General features: G+C 46.8%; 1 protein-coding gene across 3 annotated transcripts; it reads left to right on the top strand.

The window, feature by feature from the left end:
• The first annotated feature begins 5,065 nt into the window (after positions 1 to 5,065).
• On the top strand, positions 5,066 to 11,792 carry Cpxm1 (carboxypeptidase X, M14 family member 1). Of its 3 annotated transcripts, none has more exons than XM_048811209.1 (14): positions 5,066 to 5,278; positions 6,686 to 6,847; positions 7,229 to 7,338; positions 7,475 to 7,614; positions 7,712 to 7,802; positions 8,395 to 8,545; positions 8,645 to 8,733; positions 9,052 to 9,175; positions 9,258 to 9,454; positions 9,541 to 9,720; positions 9,805 to 9,880; positions 10,281 to 10,420; positions 11,229 to 11,331; positions 11,429 to 11,792. In XM_048811209.1, exons 1-14 carry the CDS (start codon positions 5,110 to 5,112, stop codon positions 11,668 to 11,670), a joined length of 1,974 nt encoding a protein of 657 aa, XP_048667166.1. In that variant the 5' UTR covers positions 5,066 to 5,109; the 3' UTR covers positions 11,671 to 11,792. The 3 variants fall into 3 exon arrangements, with proteins under 3 accessions (XP_048667166.1, XP_048667165.1, XP_015337729.1); XM_048811208.1 differs by having other exon boundaries at positions 5,069 to 5,278; positions 6,695 to 6,847; positions 9,805 to 10,102; XM_015482243.2 differs by having other exon boundaries at positions 5,069 to 5,278; positions 9,805 to 10,102.
• The last annotated feature ends 7,087 nt before the right edge of the window (positions 11,793 to 18,879 follow it).

Genomic DNA, 18,879 nt, shown 5'->3' with positions numbered 1-18,879 from the left:
GAAATGAGGTATAATATAGGAGCATATATCTGTGCAAATGATTATCAATTGACAGAATATTTTTAGCCGTATAAGTTCTCAAAAGTTTGACTTGCATGCACCCTTTCTTAGAAAGCTACTGGAAGATGTGCTTCAGCAAAACAAGGACTCAAACTAATCCAAAGGACAATGTGGCATTCAAGAAATTAGTCTAAAAATAGGGATGATGAGAAAGATCTGGTATGGCTCCTACTTTATGTGAAGAGGGCAACCAACATAGCCTGGTCCAGAAGATAGGAGCTCTAAGGAAGAGTCTACAGAGGAAAATAAAATCAATTGATTATTGGAGTGTTAAATATATTCAGAGTAAATAATCAATTCTATTGGAAATTGTGGGGTTATATTAACAATTGGTACCCAGAAAACCAAGCAAATAATAAAATAAAACATTTACTAATTCTACAAAGCACAAAAATTGAATGATATTTACATGATCATAATAAAAGTATTAAATATTGACTTCAAATGGTGATTTAGTTTTATTGGGAAGATGGAAGGAAATCTGTGTGTGTGTGTGTGTGTGTGTGTGTGTGTGCGCGCGCGTGCGTGCACATAGGAGAGCTACATCTTTAATTCCATACTAGGAAATCCAGGGATAATTTGTAAACAGAAGAATCAAAAAATAGCAATAGAAGCAAATAAAAAAGGAGAAATAACAAGAGGAATGAAAGGTGATTGATTTGAAAATGGAAAGGCATAGGGAAGAGTCTTCTATTACAAACCTAAATGTGATTTACCTTGATACTAAATTATCTTTATCAAAACACTCTATTGTGCAGTATTTTGATAAAGATAATTTAGTTTAAAAAGCAAATAATATAGGATTATGCTATGGAGATCAGGAAAAAACTCCTAGAATGAATAAAAGATTATTTCTTATTGATATGTGGAAATATGATGTATTGTGGTTTAAGATAAAATTTCCAGTGACAGTATCAAACACAGTCAATCTAAGAAAGTTGTGAATCTTATGCATTTTAGGCAGACATGCTCTAAACCTCTGTATAGTACTTTTCAGTCTTTAATGTGCAAATGAATCTCTGGGGGTTGAATCCTCTGAGAATCTTGTTAAAATGCAGAATCTGATTCAGTACATCTGGGACAGAGTTTCCGAATTTCTAACAAGTTCCCAGGAGATGCCAACACTACTCATCCTCAACCACACTTTGAGGGTAAGGCTGTCAAAGACATTGAGGTAAAAAAAGAGACATCTGGGGAGACAATAGTCAGGGGAAGATAGGCATGTACCGAGGAATGTCACCTTATGCATCTAAGTGTCATGGGAATCCCCATCAATGCTCATCTATATCACAGATAAAGCACCTGGCAGAGGATGAGTTCTGCCTTAGCATCAGGAACGGAAGATTGGGAGCCACAGGTAGGCAGTAGATTTTGTCACTTCAGTACATGTACAGCCAGACACATAACCTCCTTTCTTTTCCTTGGTATTTGTTTTATTCCACCTGTGTATGTGGGAACAAGAGGGCTGTGTTTTTTCCCCTACCTTTAATTCATCTGACTAATCTAGGGGCTCCTGGGACCACACATTATCTTACTTCATCATCACAGTAACCCTGTGAGGAAGATATGGTTCCCGTTTTATGGAAGAGGAAACTGAGTCTGAGTAGAAAGGCGGACCTAGTGTCCAAGGATAAAACAAAACATAGTGGGATGTGAAAATAAACCTGGTTGGTGCCAAAGTTGTGTATCTCCTCTCTATTCCCAGCAACTTGACCATACCAGAGAGCTGGCAGGAGATTTTTAGCCCCTTCCTTAAATTAAAAATCTCAGTCTCTCTCCCTCTCCTGCCCACCCGCTCTGGATTGAACTCAGGAGAGCTCTACCACTTAGATACATTCCAAGCACTTTTTTATTTTTTATTTTGAAACAGGGTCTTGCTAAATTGCTGAGGCTGACCTTGAGTTTATGATCATCCTGCCTCAGCCTCCAGAGTAACTGGAATTCCAAATATGTGTAGTCACATCCGGTTCTTACACTGAGAATCTTACACTAAAATCTCTTTTGGCTGGGTGCTCCCACCTAGTCCTACTTAGTTATGCTTTGTAATACATACTTATCGTCATGAGACCACAAAAGATCTTCTAACCTAGATATAGACATCTGGCTGGGCAGGTACTTGGGCACAAACCTGCTACTGCCTCTGAAGCAACCACCTTTGGGGGCTTTGTGCCTTTGTAGCTCCAGATACCCAGAAAGGTTAGGGCCAGAGGCAGTAGCTGAACTGGAAGCGCAGAAGGATGTGAGAAGGTGCTGGGGGACTCAGAAGGGCATGAGGAGCTCCAAGGATTGCAATATGGCAGAGAGGCAAGGAGTTTAGAGCAGTGAGAAAGAAGGTGAGGGGGTGGGAGTTGGGACAGAAGTGGTGCCAGGATCCCATAGATCCAAACCATTAGTGACTGGTGGGAGGAAGCCAATCGTTTTACTCTAGTCCTCTTGGCTGGGTGGGCTTTTGGTTCATGGCCTGCTGTCTCCTCTTGTGCATAACCTGGCCCTGTTTGGTCTTCTATAACCTTGAATATATCATACACATACTTTTGAGTGTGAGTAGGGACCAGGCGCTGTTCTAAGCCTTGAGGTGTGGCTGTGAACAATGGGTGCAAAGGCTCTTCTGGAGGGGTACCTACCTCCTAGTAGTGGTGATGGTGATGGTGGGAGAATGTGACCACGAAGATAAAGCTTACTTTAGAGAGGTCAGGATAGCCTTTGCAAGCAAGTGACATTGAAAGGAAATCTCAGTGAGAAAGGAAATTTCTCAATTGTGAGAATGCAAACTTGTCGAACAATTGCAAAGGTCCAGAAGCTGGGTGGGGCTGGTGTGTTGGATGAACAGCTAGAAAGGCAGTGTGGCTGGCTGGAGAAATAGGAGCCAGGGGAATTGCACAGGCAGATGCAGCTGGAACCGAATGGGTAGGAAAGAACTTGGTTATGAAGGACCATGCCAGTGAGCACACTAGGGACTTAAGCTGGAGGAATTTGACAGGATTTGTCTGCTGTATGAGGAAGGACTTGGAGGAAGGGGTTGAGAAGTTTGGGAGGCAGAGACGTCCCCTTTTTTTTTTTTTTTTTCCCTCGTACTGGGGATTGAACCCAGGTCCTAAAGCATTTTTGGCAAGCACTGAACTAAGCTCTGAGTTACATCCCCAGTGCCCCGCCCCCATCCCCACCAATCCCCCTCCCCCCCTTTTGAGATAGGGTCTGCTAAATTGTCCTGGCATGCAATCCTTCAGTCTCAGCCTTTGGAGGCCCTAAGGCCAGCAAGATATCCGGTTTCTTGTGCACCAACCCCCCACCCCACCCCCTCCACCTTTTTACACCTCTCAGGGAAACCTGAATGGCGTTTGGGGCCAGAGACAGAGAAGCTGTCAGACTGGGCATTTGTGGAGCCCCGGCAACCCCCACCCCCCCAGTAACTGTTCAGACCGTGGCCTCCCACTCCGGGAAAGCAGGCAAGTGTCAGTCTGCAATACTGTCCATCTGTCTCAGCCCTGTGCCAAGGGAATCCCCGCTTTGGAGCGGTTCCCTTTAAATTTTCAATGTTCCTCTCTCCTGTGCCCTGGACCAGACAATGCTGTCTAAGTGGAGTGCTCCAAGAAGGGATATGGTCACGCGTGGGCCCTGTCCAATTACCCCCTTTCCGGGGACTCTCTAGCCCTCTAGCCAGGACGCGTGGAGTGCACCAAATGCCCTGAGGAGCTAAAGGGCTCGTGCCTAAGTTATGTTCCCTGTCAGTGGTAGTTCTCAGTTTTGGGAGCGCCTTGCGGTATTTCTTTCGAGGGATCGTGTGAACTTGCTCCGCTAGCATGGTGCTGACACGCTGATTTGGGGTGATTCGAATTGCTTATAGAGAGAGTGGCCTAGCAAAAATAAAATAAAATAAAAAAATATTTGCCCAGGACCCCGAGCATTCCAGATGATTCTTGGCTGCCTCTGGCATCTGTTTTCATGGGATGACAGCAAAGAGCTGGCCAAAGGCGCGTAGTGGACGCATTTTCTTCCCCGGAGAGGTGACCCCGGCTTGGAAGCACTCAAAGGGGACCTTGGAGGCGAGATAAGAATGGTCCTGCGCTCTGTAATTCCGGGATCTGGGGTAGTCGGGCGAATGGAGAATCAGGGCTGCGGACTCCCGGAAGGGAACAATGGGAAGGGGCTAGGAGATGGAGCCGGGAAGGGAGGGAGGGGGTCCAGTCTCGGTTCCTCTCCTGCTGGCCCCAGCCCGCCGGGTATCACTCTGGCGGCTCTCCTCGAGTTATGTAACCCCGGAACAGAACGTGGCAGCCGAGGGAGCAAAGGAGCAGGGACTGTCTCTNAAAGGAGGCAGGGAGGGGAGGGAGAGAGAGGGGAGGCGGGGCTGGGGGCGGTGTGGGGGTGGGGGTGGTGATGGGAAGAGTCGACTCTGGTTGAGTCCCTGGAGTAGTCTGTCAGAAGGATTCCTGGACGAAAGTCCTTTCCCATCCGCACCCAGTGCCCTGCCTCAGTTTCCCCGTCCTCTTCTTCCCCTTCTGTCCCGCCCGCCCTGGCAAGGTAACCTGTGGTTCTGGATGGCTTTTCCTCTCGGGTTATTTCCACCCCAAACTTCTCAGCTTTGCTCCCTTGGTTAAGTCAGCCGCTCTGAACCTCAATTTACCACTTTGTAAAATGGGGTTTGACGGAAAGACCACGCATAAAGTGCCTGGCATCGTGTACCGTGCAAAGTAGGTGCTCCCAGTGGGGACAAGCGCCTCCCAGGACTTAGCGACATATATGGCTTTGCAGATAGTAAAGGACAGCGCACGGATGAGGCGAGTTAGCCCGGGATGGCCAGAGAGGGAGGGGCAGGTCCAGAGATCCGGGGCCGCCTGGTCGCAGCCCGCGCTCTCCCGGGGGTCTGAAGTGCTCCGGTTCTCCCCCATCCTCGCAGGTCCAGGGCCAGAGAGGCGGCAGTGGGCGGACCAGAGGCTGCAGAGGGGCGTGGGGCAGGCAGGAAGGGGCGGGGGGCTCCTGAGCAGCAGGCAGGAAAAGGCAAACCCACCGACCGCTCGCAGTCCTGAGCGCCGGAGTTCTGCGCCCGACATGTGGGGTCTCTTGCTGGCCTTGGCGGCCTTAGCGCCTTCTGTCGGCCTGGGTCTGGGGGCGCCCAGCGCCTCCGTGCTGGGCCTAACACCGTCGGCGACCACCGAGGCCACGGGCTCGACCCCGGCTCCGCGTAGCAGTCCTGCACAGCCGCCCGGGAAGACTAACGGTGAGCTCCAGGACCCAGACCCCGCAGCTCCGGCTAGTGGTGGCCCCACTCCCCGGTCCCTGTGGCGCCCCCTCCCCAACACACATACATACTCGCACCCACACACTCTGCCCCACTTCCGGGCCCCTTATGGTGCCCCCTCCTCAACACAAACAGGCGCGCGCGCGCGCACACACCCCCACACCCACACACACAAACACACACACAGAAAACCCTGCTCCATTCTTCTGCTCCTTGGCGCCCCTTCTGTCCCTCCCTCTCTCCCTCCCTCCCCTCCCTCTCTCCCTCCCTCCCCTCCCTCTCTTTTACTCACTCACTCACTCTCTCTCTTTCTCTCTCTCCCTCTCACCCTGCCCAAAGCAATAGTCGCTGACTCAGCAATCCCGGCCTGATTCCCAGCCAGATTTAGCCAGCAGCACTGGGACACACACCAGTGGAATGCTGCCTGCTCTAGCCCCAAGCCTTCCCTTTTCTCAGATAAAGAAACTGAGGCCAGGGCTTGAAGAAAGGGACAAAGAGATGCAAAGGCACCAGAGGAAAAGGTTCAGGGCAAGCTTGGACAGGACAGAGTTTAAGGAGAAGGGCTGGAGAGAAAGAACAAAAGGAAAAGAGGGAGAGGCGAGGCTTTGGGCTGAGGCTGCTTGGAGGAAGGGAGCTCTGATTCTGGACTGGAGAGGCCGTCTGCATGACCTCCCAACTTCCCAGATGGGGAAGCCTAGGGGAGGAAGGCAAGGAGATGGCAATGGCGGGCTTCTAGAGAGGTAAGTGGATCCAGGCCCTGAAGGGATTTCTGAGTCAGGATGAACTGACCAGAGGGGGCTGGTGAGAAGAAAATAGTATGTGCGAAAGGGCAGGGGCCCCAACACCAAAATGTGAGGCACATTCTGAAGGCAGCTGTGGCACATATACGGTTAGAAACTACAGTACTGCCCTGTGCTGTGAGCAGGCAGGCCCAGCTGCCAGGCAGATGTGGATTTGGGGATGTTTCAAGTCAGCCCAGAGGGCAAATGCACCAATACAGGCCCTGGGGCCTTGGGACATGAAATCCGGTCTGAAGCTGAGGAAGGATAATATTTCAGGGGAAATGGACAGATACTTCAAGGCCTGGATATAAAGAACCAAACTCAGCTCTTTGGAACAACCAACCAGTTTCTGGTGGCTGGGTCTGTCTCTCCATAGGGTCAGAAGTAAGGCTGGCCAACCATGTGGTTATCAGAAAGAAGTGGATGCCAGTGAAATGACTGGAAAGGTCGATGGGGGCCCAACTACATGCCTTCATTGCCATCCTAAGCCCTTTGATACATTGAGCCTGCCATGGACTCACATGTCTTCTTGGCTGGAAAATCTTTCCATCTGAGGTTTCATGCTGTTCTTCCTTCTCCCTGGTGCTGTCCCTCTGGACCTTAGCGACTTCAGAACAACAGATTCGGATTCGAGTCATCAAAAAGAAAAAGGTCATTGTGAAGAAGCGAAAGAAATTAATTCGCCCCAGTCCTCCAGTGACTGCCAAGCCCATGGTGACCACCAGCCCAACAGGGTCTCCTAATCTCCCTGAGAAACAAGAACCAGGTACTTCCTTTCTAGAGACTTCCCAGGCTTAGGGCTCTCGGGGCTTCATGGGCATGGGTATACCCCTCTGTCTACCCAGCACAGGAGCAAGTTATGCTCAGCTTACCTGCTCTGACAACTCTCTCTGGTTCTATTTTTTTTTTTTTTTGTGGGGGGAGGGTACTGGGGATTGAACTCAGGGGCACTCAACCACTGAGCCACATCCCCAGCCCTATTTTGTATTTTATTTAGAGACAGGGTCTCACGGAGTTGCTTAGTGCCTCTTTGTTGCTGAGACTGGCTTTGAACTTGCAATCCTCCTGTTTCAGCCTCCCGAGCTGCTGGGATTACAGGCGTGCACCACCATGCTCAGCATCTTAATGCTCTGTTTTTCTACCCTAGGCTGTCCCCCTTTGGGCCTGGAGTCCCTGCGAGTTTCAGATAGCCAGTTTGAGGCATCCAGCAGCCAGTCCTTTGGTCTTGGACCACATCGAGGTCGGCTCAACATCCAGGTAATCAACCCTGGCTCAGAGTCCAGGTCCAAGGGGTAGGCAGGGGAATACCTGGGACCTTCTCCCCTGCTCCCTTCTTGTCCCAGTCCACCCTACTCTGCCTGTTGGGCCTGATCACCTTGTCTTGGGTCCACAGTCAGGCCTGGAGGATGGTGATCTATACGATGGGGCCTGGTGTGCTGAGCAGCAGGACACTGAGCCATGGTTTCAGGTGGATGCTAGGAACCCCATCCGCTTCTCAGGCATTGTCACACAGGGCAGGAACTCTGTCTGGAGGTGAGGCAGGCCAGCCCTTGGCCAGGTAGTTGTGGGTGGACACAGGAGGGCTGCTGTGGGACTCCTGGGGGCACTGATATCTCACCTTTCCTGCCAGGTATGACTGGGTTACATCATACAAGGTCCAGTTCAGCAATGACAGTCGGACCTGGTGGACAAGTCGGAACCACAGCAGTGGGATGGATGCGGTGAGTGGTCCCATAGTTACTGGGACCCTCTATGCTGGGATTTGGGCACCCAACCCACCGTGGTGTGCTTGGCTGGACTGAGACTCCTTTGAGGATAATAGATGTCCACTTAACCGATCCAGGAGAAAGAGTGTTTTGGTCAGGATGGGTGACACCAGCAGGTATCTTGGGAGCAGGCTGCTTTGGTGTGTGTCCATGTCCTTGATAACTCTGCCATGGGGTGGATGCTACCTCCTGCTCAGCTTCCTCTGGGGACATCCCTTCTGGCTTGAATCACTTCTCATCTGTTCATTGCTCTGGGTTTCTCTAAGACAGTGACCCCTTTTATACCAGACTACAGATAGGCTTTTCCCAAGTTGTGTAGCCATCTTGATCTAATGAGCTGTGACCAAGCCAGAAAACATGACTCTCTAGGGCTGCCCATGGGCAGGGGCTTGGGCAAGGAAGGGGTCCACATTCAGAGGAAAGTGCAAATCTATAGCTGAACTACCAGGAAGGGTTCACTGGTGAACTTGGAGGCCTGCTCTTCTTCCCTGGATCCTGAGCCAGGCTGGGATTTGAGCAGCCTCAGCAAAGGACTTGATGTCCCCAGGTATTTCCTGCCAATTCAGACCCAGAAACCCCAGTGCTGAACCTCCTGCCAGAGCCTCAGGTGGCCCGTTTCATTCGTCTGCTGCCCCAGACCTGGTTCCAGGAAGGTGCGCCTTGCCTCCGGGCAGAGATCCTGGCCTGCCCTGTCTCAGGTGGGCAACTGGGCAGAGGCTGGATGGGCAGGGCCTGGATGTACAGGGTGAATCCCCCACTGTGAACTTACCCTTTGCCTTGAACTCATCCACTACCAGATCCTAATGACCTACCCCCGGAGGCCCATTCACTGGGATCTTCTGACCCTCTGGACTTTCGGCATCACAATTATAAGGCCATGAGGAAGGTCAGATATGACCCTATAACCCTATGAAGGCTGGTTTGCCTAGTTGGGGTCCTTCTCTCACCCAGGCATAACAGTTCTGACTGCTCACATCCCCTACTACGTCTCCTACCCCTATCTCCTGCTTCTCTTCTGTTGACCACTAAGCTTTCCCCCAATTGCCCTGTCATGGCACTTCCCTTGCTCTGCCCCTTCCTTCCTGGTACGCTGCTCTCTTCTTGGGCCACCACTGACTCTGTAAATCCTTCCATAGTTACATGTGACCTAAGCCCTGCATGTAATCCCTCTATGCCTCATGTCATGCTGTCCTCTGTCCCTCAGCTGATGAAGGAGGTGAATGAGCAATGCCCCAACATCACCCGCATCTACAGCATTGGGAAGAGCTACCAGGGCCTGAAGCTATATGTGATGGAAATGTCAGACCAGCCTGGGGAGCATGAGCTGGGTACTGGCAGGTGGCATGGGGAAGAGGTGGGCCGAGGGCAGACCATGGGTGTGAGCCAGGTGCTAGCCCCTTGTGTTCCCAGGAGAGCCTGAGGTACGCTATGTGGCTGGCATGCATGGGAATGAGGCCCTGGGGCGGGAGCTGCTTCTGCTTCTGATGCAGTTCTTGTGCCATGAGTTCCTGCGTGGGAACCCACGAGTGACCCGGCTGCTCACTGAGATGCGCATTCACCTGTTGCCCTCCATGAACCCTGATGGCTATGAGACCACCTACCGCCGGGTAGGCCACCTGGCACGAGGGCTCCCTGCCCCTTCTGCCCTGGTGCCCAGAGCCTGTATGGCTTAAACAAGCCCCTTCTCTGTCAGGGCTCAGAGCTTGTGGGCTGGGCAGAAGGTCGCTGGAACCACCAGGGCATTGACCTTAACCACAATTTTGCTGACCTCAACACACCACTGTGGGATGCCGAGGATGATGGGCTGGTGCCCCACGTTTTCCCCAACCATCATGTGCCACTGCCTACTTATTACACTCTGCCCAATGCCACTGTGAGTATTCTAGGGGCAGTGGTGGAGGACCACCTAGGGGAGCCTTGTCTCTGTGTCTGGCCCTCCTGACCCACCCCTATTCAGGTGGCTCCTGAAACACGGGCAGTGATTGAGTGGATGAAGCGGATCCCCTTTGTGCTGAGTGCCAATCTCCATGGGGGTGAGCTGGTGGTGTCTTACCCATTCGACATGACTCGGACCCCGTGGGCTGCCCGTGAACTCACCCCGACGCCCGATGATGCTGTCTTTCGCTGGCTCAGCACTGTCTATGCTGGCACTAATCGGGTCATGCAGGACACAGATCGCCGACCCTGCCACAGCCAGGACTTCTCTTTGCATGGCAACATCATCAACGGGGCTGACTGGCACACAGTCCCCGGGAGTATGTGCCAGAGGGTGGAGTTGGCCCCATCCCTGTAAATCCCTGCCCCATAAGACAGTCTGCTCTTACGTGCAGTGCTCATGGCAATTCCCACTCTGAAGTGTCTCCTGGGGGAGGGCCCCAGGAGGGTGGGACTCCCATCCTGCTCCTTAGCCTGCAGTGTCTGTGATACCTCTAGGCATGAATGACTTCAGCTACCTACATACCAACTGCTTTGAGGTCACTGTGGAGCTGTCCTGTGACAAGTTCCCTCATGAGAACGAGCTGCCCCAAGAATGGGAGAACAACAAAGACGCCCTCCTCACCTACCTGGAGCAGGTTGGATGTGAATCCCCACAGCCCTCAGCATGCCTGTGTCCTGACCACTCCACTCTCCATTTAGGCTGTAGTTACAGGGAGTCTTCTTTTTTTTTGCAGGGATACTGGGGATTGAACTCACGGGTACTCAACTATTGAGCCACATCCCCAGCCCTATTTTGTATTTTATTTAGAGACAGGATCTCACTGAGTTGCTTAGTGCCTCACTGTTGCTGAGGCTGCCTTTGAACTCGTGATCCTCTTGCCTCGGCCTCCCTAGCCGCTGGGATTACAAGCTGTGCTACCATGCCCGACTGTCAGGGAATCTTCTAAGATACCTGACATCAGATAATTTTGGAAGGATCTAGAACAGGAAATGTTTTGTAAGTGGGACAGTGTCAGGCATTGTAAGCCAGTGGGACTAGACCCCAGAGCAGTCTAGAGGTGGTCCTAGAGCTGTCCTAGACCTATCCTCAGAAGAGGTCTTCTCAGAAAAAAACATTAGGTAGTGGCAGAAACTTCCCTGACACAGAAACATCATGTTCATCAGGGACTCCTATGCCTTGCGATGGCTCCATAAGAGCAACTTCCAAGGGTTCTACAAAAGACAATGGCTACTAAACTTGGGGAAGCCCAAAGGTTTCTCTTCCTACCAGTCCAGATGTAATTTATTAACCAGGAGGAAATTTTACCAGAAATGTTGTCACCTAGGAACATATAGTAGACATAGTCTCTTTATCGAGTTTGCAGGGGACCAGAGCCAGAAAGCTAGCTGAGAGTCACATTCTGTGCAGAGGGGAAAGGGTTTTGATGTCCTTTTCCCACACAGGTGCGCATGGGCATTGCAGGAGTTGTGCGGGACAAAGACACACAGCTTGGGATTGCTGATGCTGTCATTGCCGTGGAGGGGATTAACCATGACGTTACAACGGGTATGTGGGGGGGTATTGAGAGAGGAGCTCGAAGACTTCAGGCTGGGTCAGGAGCTGAGGATTGTTGGACCCTGACCTTGCCTTTTACTCCCCTCAGCTTGGGGCGGGGATTACTGGCGGCTGCTGACCCCAGGGGACTATATGGTGACCGCCAGTGCTGAGGGCTACCATTCAGTGACACGGACCTGCCGGGTCACCTTTGAAGAGGGCCCTGTCCCCTGCAATTTCATGCTCACCAAGACTCCCAAACAAAGACTGAGAGAGCTGCTGGCAGCAGGGGTCAAGGTGCCCCCAGATCTTCGAAGGCGACTGGAGCGATTGAGGGGACAGAAGGATTAAGCTGAAGAGAGCCAACGTCTTGGACAGGCTGGACCTGTCCAGAACTGAAGGGGAAGAGTGGGGAGGGAGGGACAAAGTGGGGGTAGGGGTGCTTCAGCTCATTAAAGCTACCTGGCACCTTAGCTGATCTTCCTGTTGTCTCCATGTCCCAGATCTTCTCCCCAAGGGCAGGCCTCAGCCCACCTCTTATCCTGTTGTGCACCCACTCTCACCAGGTGACTTCTGAAGACTGTGTGGAAAGAGGATCTTACCTGGAGCCTTGGATACGGGGCTTGGCAAAGCAATACATTTGTGCCTGCAAATTTCTGCTGGAGGTGCCCTTACACTCTGTAAGCACCTGCCAAGCATGCAAGGGTCAAAATGTCTACCTAGCTTCCTGAGGCTTCCAGTCAAGAGGGGACAGTTTAATACATAGAGAGACATGCCAAGTGGAGGCCAGTTACTATGAAGTGTAGGCAGGGAGTCACACACATGGCAAATACAACAATGCCGGTCAGCAGGGATGACCTGCACCGATTGTGTCAATCAAGAGAGTAACAGAGATGATGGTTCTAGGGAGTTCATGATGGAAAGTGGGCTGGGTATGGGGGTTCCTCCAGGAAGAAGGGAACCAAAGATAGATTAGCTGAGAGCATTTGAATTTGCCTCATCAGATATTCTCGGGGAGTGTTGATAAATGATAGGCTCAGATTAGTTTCTGTCAGACTGAAGGAGGAATTATGTGCGAGTTCTATGTGTTGCTGGTAAAATAACCAATTCTAGTTATTTCATGCACGGGAAATTTTAATTCTAGAAAGTGGATATGAATATGTTCAAAGAGCTGGGTGAGAAAAAGGGAGAAGAAAATTTCACCCAGAAAGCTGATAACACCTTTGGTCTTGTGTCCATAAGCCTGTATTTGCTTATGTTGTTTCTGGAGCCCACCGTCATCTGTGGTCACCTGTGATCACTTGTGGTCACTTGCCATTGCTACAGCCTGAAACAACAATCTCTACCTTCTACTTTATAATCTCTAGCCTTTGAAGTCCACAGGCAAAATTGCAACTGTAACCTACAGAATGTAGGCTCCCGGCATCCCTGCAATTCAGAGTAGAGCTTCCGAGGACAAGAATGGGGCAAACATTAATAGGCAGAATCTGGCATTAAGGCACCATGTAGCTTCTTTTGGGGAAGTTTTAGCGAAAAAAAAACACTGTTTTTTATTGAAAAAAAAATATTTTTTTTTTCAAAAATCAGTTGGCCAAAATAAAGAAAAACAAAAGGGAAAAATAGGAAGGGGGGAATCAGTTGATCATACTCGTGTGGGTGTATTTCTGGAATTTTCAGTCTGTTGCATTAGGATTGTTACCAAACTCTTGCTTCTTGGATCCAGAGTTGTGGAAATGAACACTGGATCTGGAAAGAATTTAAGCACAGGCAAGGCTTTATCAGGGACTTCTGCTCAAGCCAGAAGGAAGTTATAGCACTGAAAGAGTGTGTTAGGCCAGTTCAAGCAAAGAACAAAGATGAACAGCTTTTATGCATCTGTGGGGTAGGCAGGAGCTGGGACCTTCTGTGTCATCACAGACAAAGGTGGGACATTAGCCCCTGCATCATGCTCCTTCATGCACTGCCATTTTTTTTTTTTTTGTACCAGGAATTGAACCCAGGGGTGCTTGGCCACTAAGCTACATCCCCAGACCTTTTTGTTTTTTATTTTGAGATGGATCTTGCTAAGTTGTTAAGGGCCTCACTAGGTTGCTGAGGCTGAACTTGAACTTGGGATCCTCCTGCTTCAGCCTCCCAAATCACAGTGGCATGTGAGCCACTGCACCTGGCTCTCACTACCATCATAAGTCTTCCCCTGGGGGTGTGCATTTTACTAGGCTAATAACTGGGGGTCAGTTTCGTGACCATTCTATGTGTGCACCTGTCCTTCACTACTTGGAGTTGCCCCTTATCATCTGGGAAAGTCTGATGTCTGGCTTTAGCTGGAATTTTGTGGACCACAAAATCTCAGAAGACTAAGATAACTTTTCCAGCCTCCCATCTCCTGGCATATAATCTCATTCCCATAGCCTTGAAGACTGGTGCGTCTTTTAACTCCTAACTTTCCAGAAGACAGAGAGCTAGCTTGGCTGTCTTATTTCCTCTAAAAGGTGTTCAACCCTAAGCCTAAGGATCCTGTTTTTACTGTACAGGGGGTGGGATGGGGTGGAAGCAGGGAAGCTGACCATGTCAGTATGTATCTATCCTTTCACCAATACCACACTGTTTCAACTACCACAGCTTCATGATACATCTTAAAAATAGGTAGTGTGCACAAGTAAAAGAATTAAATGGGACTATTACTTTACACTGTATATAAAAATCAACTAAAAAATGGATCAAAACCCTAAACTTCTAAGAGCTAAAACTATAAAACTCCTAGAAGAAAATGGGAAAAATCTTCATGGCATTGGATTTGTCAGTGATTTCTTGGATATAACCCCAAAGCACAGCGAAGAAGAAACAAAATAAGTAAGTTGGACTTCATCAAAACTAAAAACTTGGGGCTGGGGATGTGGCTCAAGTGGTAGCGCGCTTGCCTGGCATGCGTGCGGCCCAGGTTCGATCCTCAGCACCACATACAAACAAAGATGTTGTGTCCACCGAAAACTAAAAAATAAAAAATAAAAAATAAACTAAAAACTTTTCTTCATCAAAGAACATTATTAATAGAGTGAAAAGACAATCCACAGAATGGTCAAAAATATTTACAGAAATTTAAATATACAGAATATATAAAGAGCTTCCACAACTCAACAACAACAGCAAAAAACTCAAGCAACATAATTTAAAAATTGACATAGGATTTGAAAAGACATTTCTTCAAATAAGATATGCAAATGACCAATAAGCACATTAATAGATTGGTCACCGTTAGTCATTAGAGAAATTAAAATTGAAACCACAACTTGATATCACTTTATACCAATTAATTTGACTTTTATCAATAAAATTTAAAAGAAAAAAGTGTTGGTGATGATATGGAGAAAGCTGAACCCTTGTGCATTGGTGGGAATATAAAATGTTGCAACCACTGTGGAAAATAGTTTAGTGGTTGCTTAAAAAATTAAACAGAATTACCATGTGACCCAGCAGTTACATTTCTCAGTATGAGCAGGAACTCAAACAGATACTTGTACAACAGCCACAAGGTGAAAAAAATCCAGGTGTCCATCAATAGATAGATGAATATACAAAGTATAATCAACACAAACAGAATATTTCTTAGCCATAAATGGAATAGAATTCTGATGTAAGCTACAGTAGGGATAAAATTTAAAAACATTATGCTAAGTAAAATAAGACAAATACAAAGGGACAAATATATGATTCAACTTGCTTAATTTGTCTAGAATAGGTAATTCATAGACAGAACATGGAATTGAGATGGCCAGGGGCTGGGAGTAAAGAGTGAGGAGTTAATATTTGATGGGAACAGATTTTCTGTTTGGGATGATGAAAAAATTCTGAAAATAGATAATAACAACAGTTGTACAATGTTGTGAATGTGCTTAATGTCATTGATTATACACCTAAAAATGGCTAAATGATAAATTTGAACTTATGCATATTTTACTACAATATAAAACTCCAAAAAAAAAAAGCAACCCTGAAAAAAATCAGGGTCTCCTTTGCTCTAAGTCATTCTCTTTGACAAAATAAAATAAGTAAGTTGGACTTTATCAAAACTAAAAACTTTTGTTCATCAAAGAACATTATCAATAGAGTGAAAAGACAATCCACAGAATGGTCAAAAATATTTGCAGAAATTTAAATTGTATTTAAACTGTATTCCAGGAACAATAGGTTTGATCAATAAACAGCTTGTGATGAGTTGAAACTACCTCCCAGGCAACAGGAACTCTCTTAAAGCTGCCTACAAGGTTCCACCCGATCAATCCTGAAATAATGATCAGTCAGATCACTTTTTTGACCAAGACTGCTTGACTGTGCACACTTAGTATCCCCAAAGACAGGGCTGGAAATGCTGGTCCCTTGCCTTCCCAATGTGACCATACTTATATTAAAATTCCTTTCCTGCTTGTCACTATTACTTTTCCATTTGGTTTTCAGGGCAAGTGGCCAGACCTGATTGGTTGGGGACCCCAGACTCTGGGGGTCTGGCCTAGGTTTCTGGTAACACGGTGTTTTTCAGTCCATGAAAAACATGGTCTTCTTTGATCTCCGTTAACATTTTGTAGTTTTCACCATATGGATCTTGCACATTTTTTTAAGATTTATATCTCTATAATCATTTTTTGATCAAACTGTTAAATAATACTGTTGTAGACTAAACTGCATCTTCTCAAATTCATCTGTTAAAGTCCTAACCTCCAGTCCTTCAGAATGTGACTGTGTTTGGGGACAGAGCCAAGGTAATTGAGGTTAAATAAGGTCATGTGGACCCTGTTCCAATATAACTGGTGTCCTTATGAGAAGAGGGAGAGGTGCCAGAACTTGCTCTCTCTGCCATTTAAGGACACAGGGAGAAGGTGGGCACCTGCAAGCCAAGGGGAGAGGTCTCAGCAGAAACCAGATCTGATGCTCCTTTGTGTGTGTGTGTGTGTGTGTGTGTGTGTGTGTGTGTGTGCTGAAGACTGAGCCCAGAGCTTTGTGCATGCTTAGCATGTGCTCTACCACAGAGCTACACACCAAGCCCTCTGCTGACACTTTGATCTTTGATATCCAGCTTCTAAAGCTGTGAGAAAATAAATTTCTATTGTTTTAGCCACCCTATTCTTAGCAAAACTTTAAGATTAAAAAAAAACTCATTTTCCAATTGTTCATCGCTGAGATACTAAAATATGATTGACTTGTATATGGACTCAAGTCTTGTGATCTTGCTAAATGTACATAAAAGCTTTTAAAAAAAATCTCTTAGGGTTTTCTGAATAGATCATTATATCTTCCAGGAATGGAGATAGTTTTATTTTTCCCTTCCAAGATTAACCTGTTTTTTTTTTCCATTCTTTTTTTTCTTTCTTTCTGCCTTATTGCACTTGCTAGGATTTCCAGTCTTATATTAAATCGGAGTTAAGAAACAATGGTTGAAAACCTCTAAATTTGGTGAAAGACATACATATTCACAAAAATTCAAAGAAGCATAGAAGGAACCCCCAAATAGAGGAGTAAGAGTGGGCATTCAGTCTGATGTTAATTGGTAAATTTTCATAGATGCCCTTTATCAAAGGAGGACAGACCCTTCTATGCCTAGTTTGCTGAGAATTTTTTATGTTAGATGTCAGGTTAGTCAAATGCTTTTTCTGCCTCTGTTGAGATGATAATTTTTTTCTTGCTATTCTGGTGAATTTTATATTAGAATTCCACTCCAAATGAAACAGAAGAACAGAAAAATTTTCAAAAAGTGATTAAAAAAATATGAACTTAGAGTTTTGCTCTAGGGCTGTGTTAATTTTTTTGGCATCTACCATAATATAGTTTGAGGATCTCTGGACTACCTGTATGTTGCAGAATAATACAATGATTCCTTATGTTATTGACATCATGCCAGTTCTACAGAATGAGCACAACATGGCTATCACACTGGAGATCTTGGTAAGACAAATATACTTCAGACAGTAGGAGAGATAACCCTATGAAGATTCAGAGTTATCGAATCTGCCTTTTTGGTAAAGTTTATAGGGTCAATTGTTCAAGGGAATGCCAGGCTATTGCCTCTAAAATAAGAGACTAATTGCTTATATCCCTACCAGAAAGAAGGAAGCACAGTGCTTAACAGTCTCTGGATTCTGGAAATAACACATTCCTTACCTAGGAACAGATTTGGACCTCCAAATTGGAATTCATAGATTCAACCAAACAGATCAAAAATATTCAGAATGAATAATAAATCTACACTGTTATATTATGTATTGTAAATAATCCAGAGATGATTTAAAGTATCTGGGAGGATGTATGTAGGTTATATGCAAATACCACAACATTTCATATAAGGGCTTGAGCATCCACAGATTTTGCATGCATGGGGATCCTGGACCCAGTACCCCATGGATACCCAGTGACAACTCCAGCCCATATAGCAGGTGACACGGAGGCTGTCAGCTTTGAGGGAGAGGCAGGGTGCTCTGTAATTTGTCCTAATTATTGTTAAGAAATAAATATAATGTAGCAATTTTTTAACTTGAGGAAGAGACACTCTTTATGATTTATACAAAGATATTGTATGCACTATGTTGAGAAAGAAACCTATCTGATGTCCAAGGACAGAAAGACAAAAGATGAGAGAGAAGACTCAAGCTAAATGTCTCCAATTTTCAAAGACAGCGTGAAGGAAACAAATGACCATAGGCTCAAAAATTTAATGTAAAACTGTCACTTACTAAATCTACCAATCACTAAAACTATCACTTAAAACATCACTCACTAAAATCTCCACGCAGGAAGAAGAATTAGGGGAGCACAATCAACATAGTGACTTAACTCCTCATGGTTTTCTTGTAAATTCTGAAGTTCAGATGGTTTTGGATTGTTTTTGGTTAATTTTTTTTTTTTTTTTTTAATATTGCCATTGAACCCAGGGGCACTTAACCACTGAGTCACATCCTCACTCTTTTAAAAATATTTCATTTACCACAGGGTCTCACTAAGTTGCTTAGGGTCTCCCTAAGTTGCTGAGGCTGAACTCCTCCCTCAGCCTCCTGAGCTGCTGGGATTACAGGCGTGTTCCACCATGCCTGACATAGATGTTCTTTTAATTATGCCTTTATCAGCACAACTGTATGGAATTAAGTTACTAATTCATGCCAAGACATCAGAGGTCTCTCTTCAAATGGTGAAGACAGATTGTGGGCGCCTATGAAATAAGAGTTAAGTGGGGAGTTTTCAGCCAGTATTTCTTCAAGGACTTTTTCGGCCCTGCCATCATTTCCCCCACTTTCTGAAATTCCAATGAGACTAATGTTATCTCTTTTGTAATAATCCCAAAGGACTCTAAGGTTTTCTTTATCTTCTTTTTCCCCTAGTCTATTTTCTTTCTCTTTTTTTAAAATATTTTTTTTCAGTTGTAGATGGACACCACAATATTTTTATTTGTTTATTTTTATGTGGTGCTGAGGATCAAACCCAGGGCCTCATGTGTGCGAAGTAAGCGCTCTACCACTCTAGCCCTAGCCTCAGCCCCTCTATTTCCTCTTTGTACAGATTTGGTCATTTCTATTAGCC

Source organism: Marmota marmota, unplaced genomic scaffold (genome assembly GCF_001458135.2).
Source record: "Marmota marmota marmota unplaced genomic scaffold, marMar, whole genome shotgun sequence".
Lineage (NCBI taxonomy): Eukaryota > Metazoa > Chordata > Mammalia > Rodentia > Sciuridae > Marmota > Marmota marmota.
Note: the sequence above shows the minus strand (reverse complement) of the source record. Positions and strands in the feature narration are given on the sequence as shown.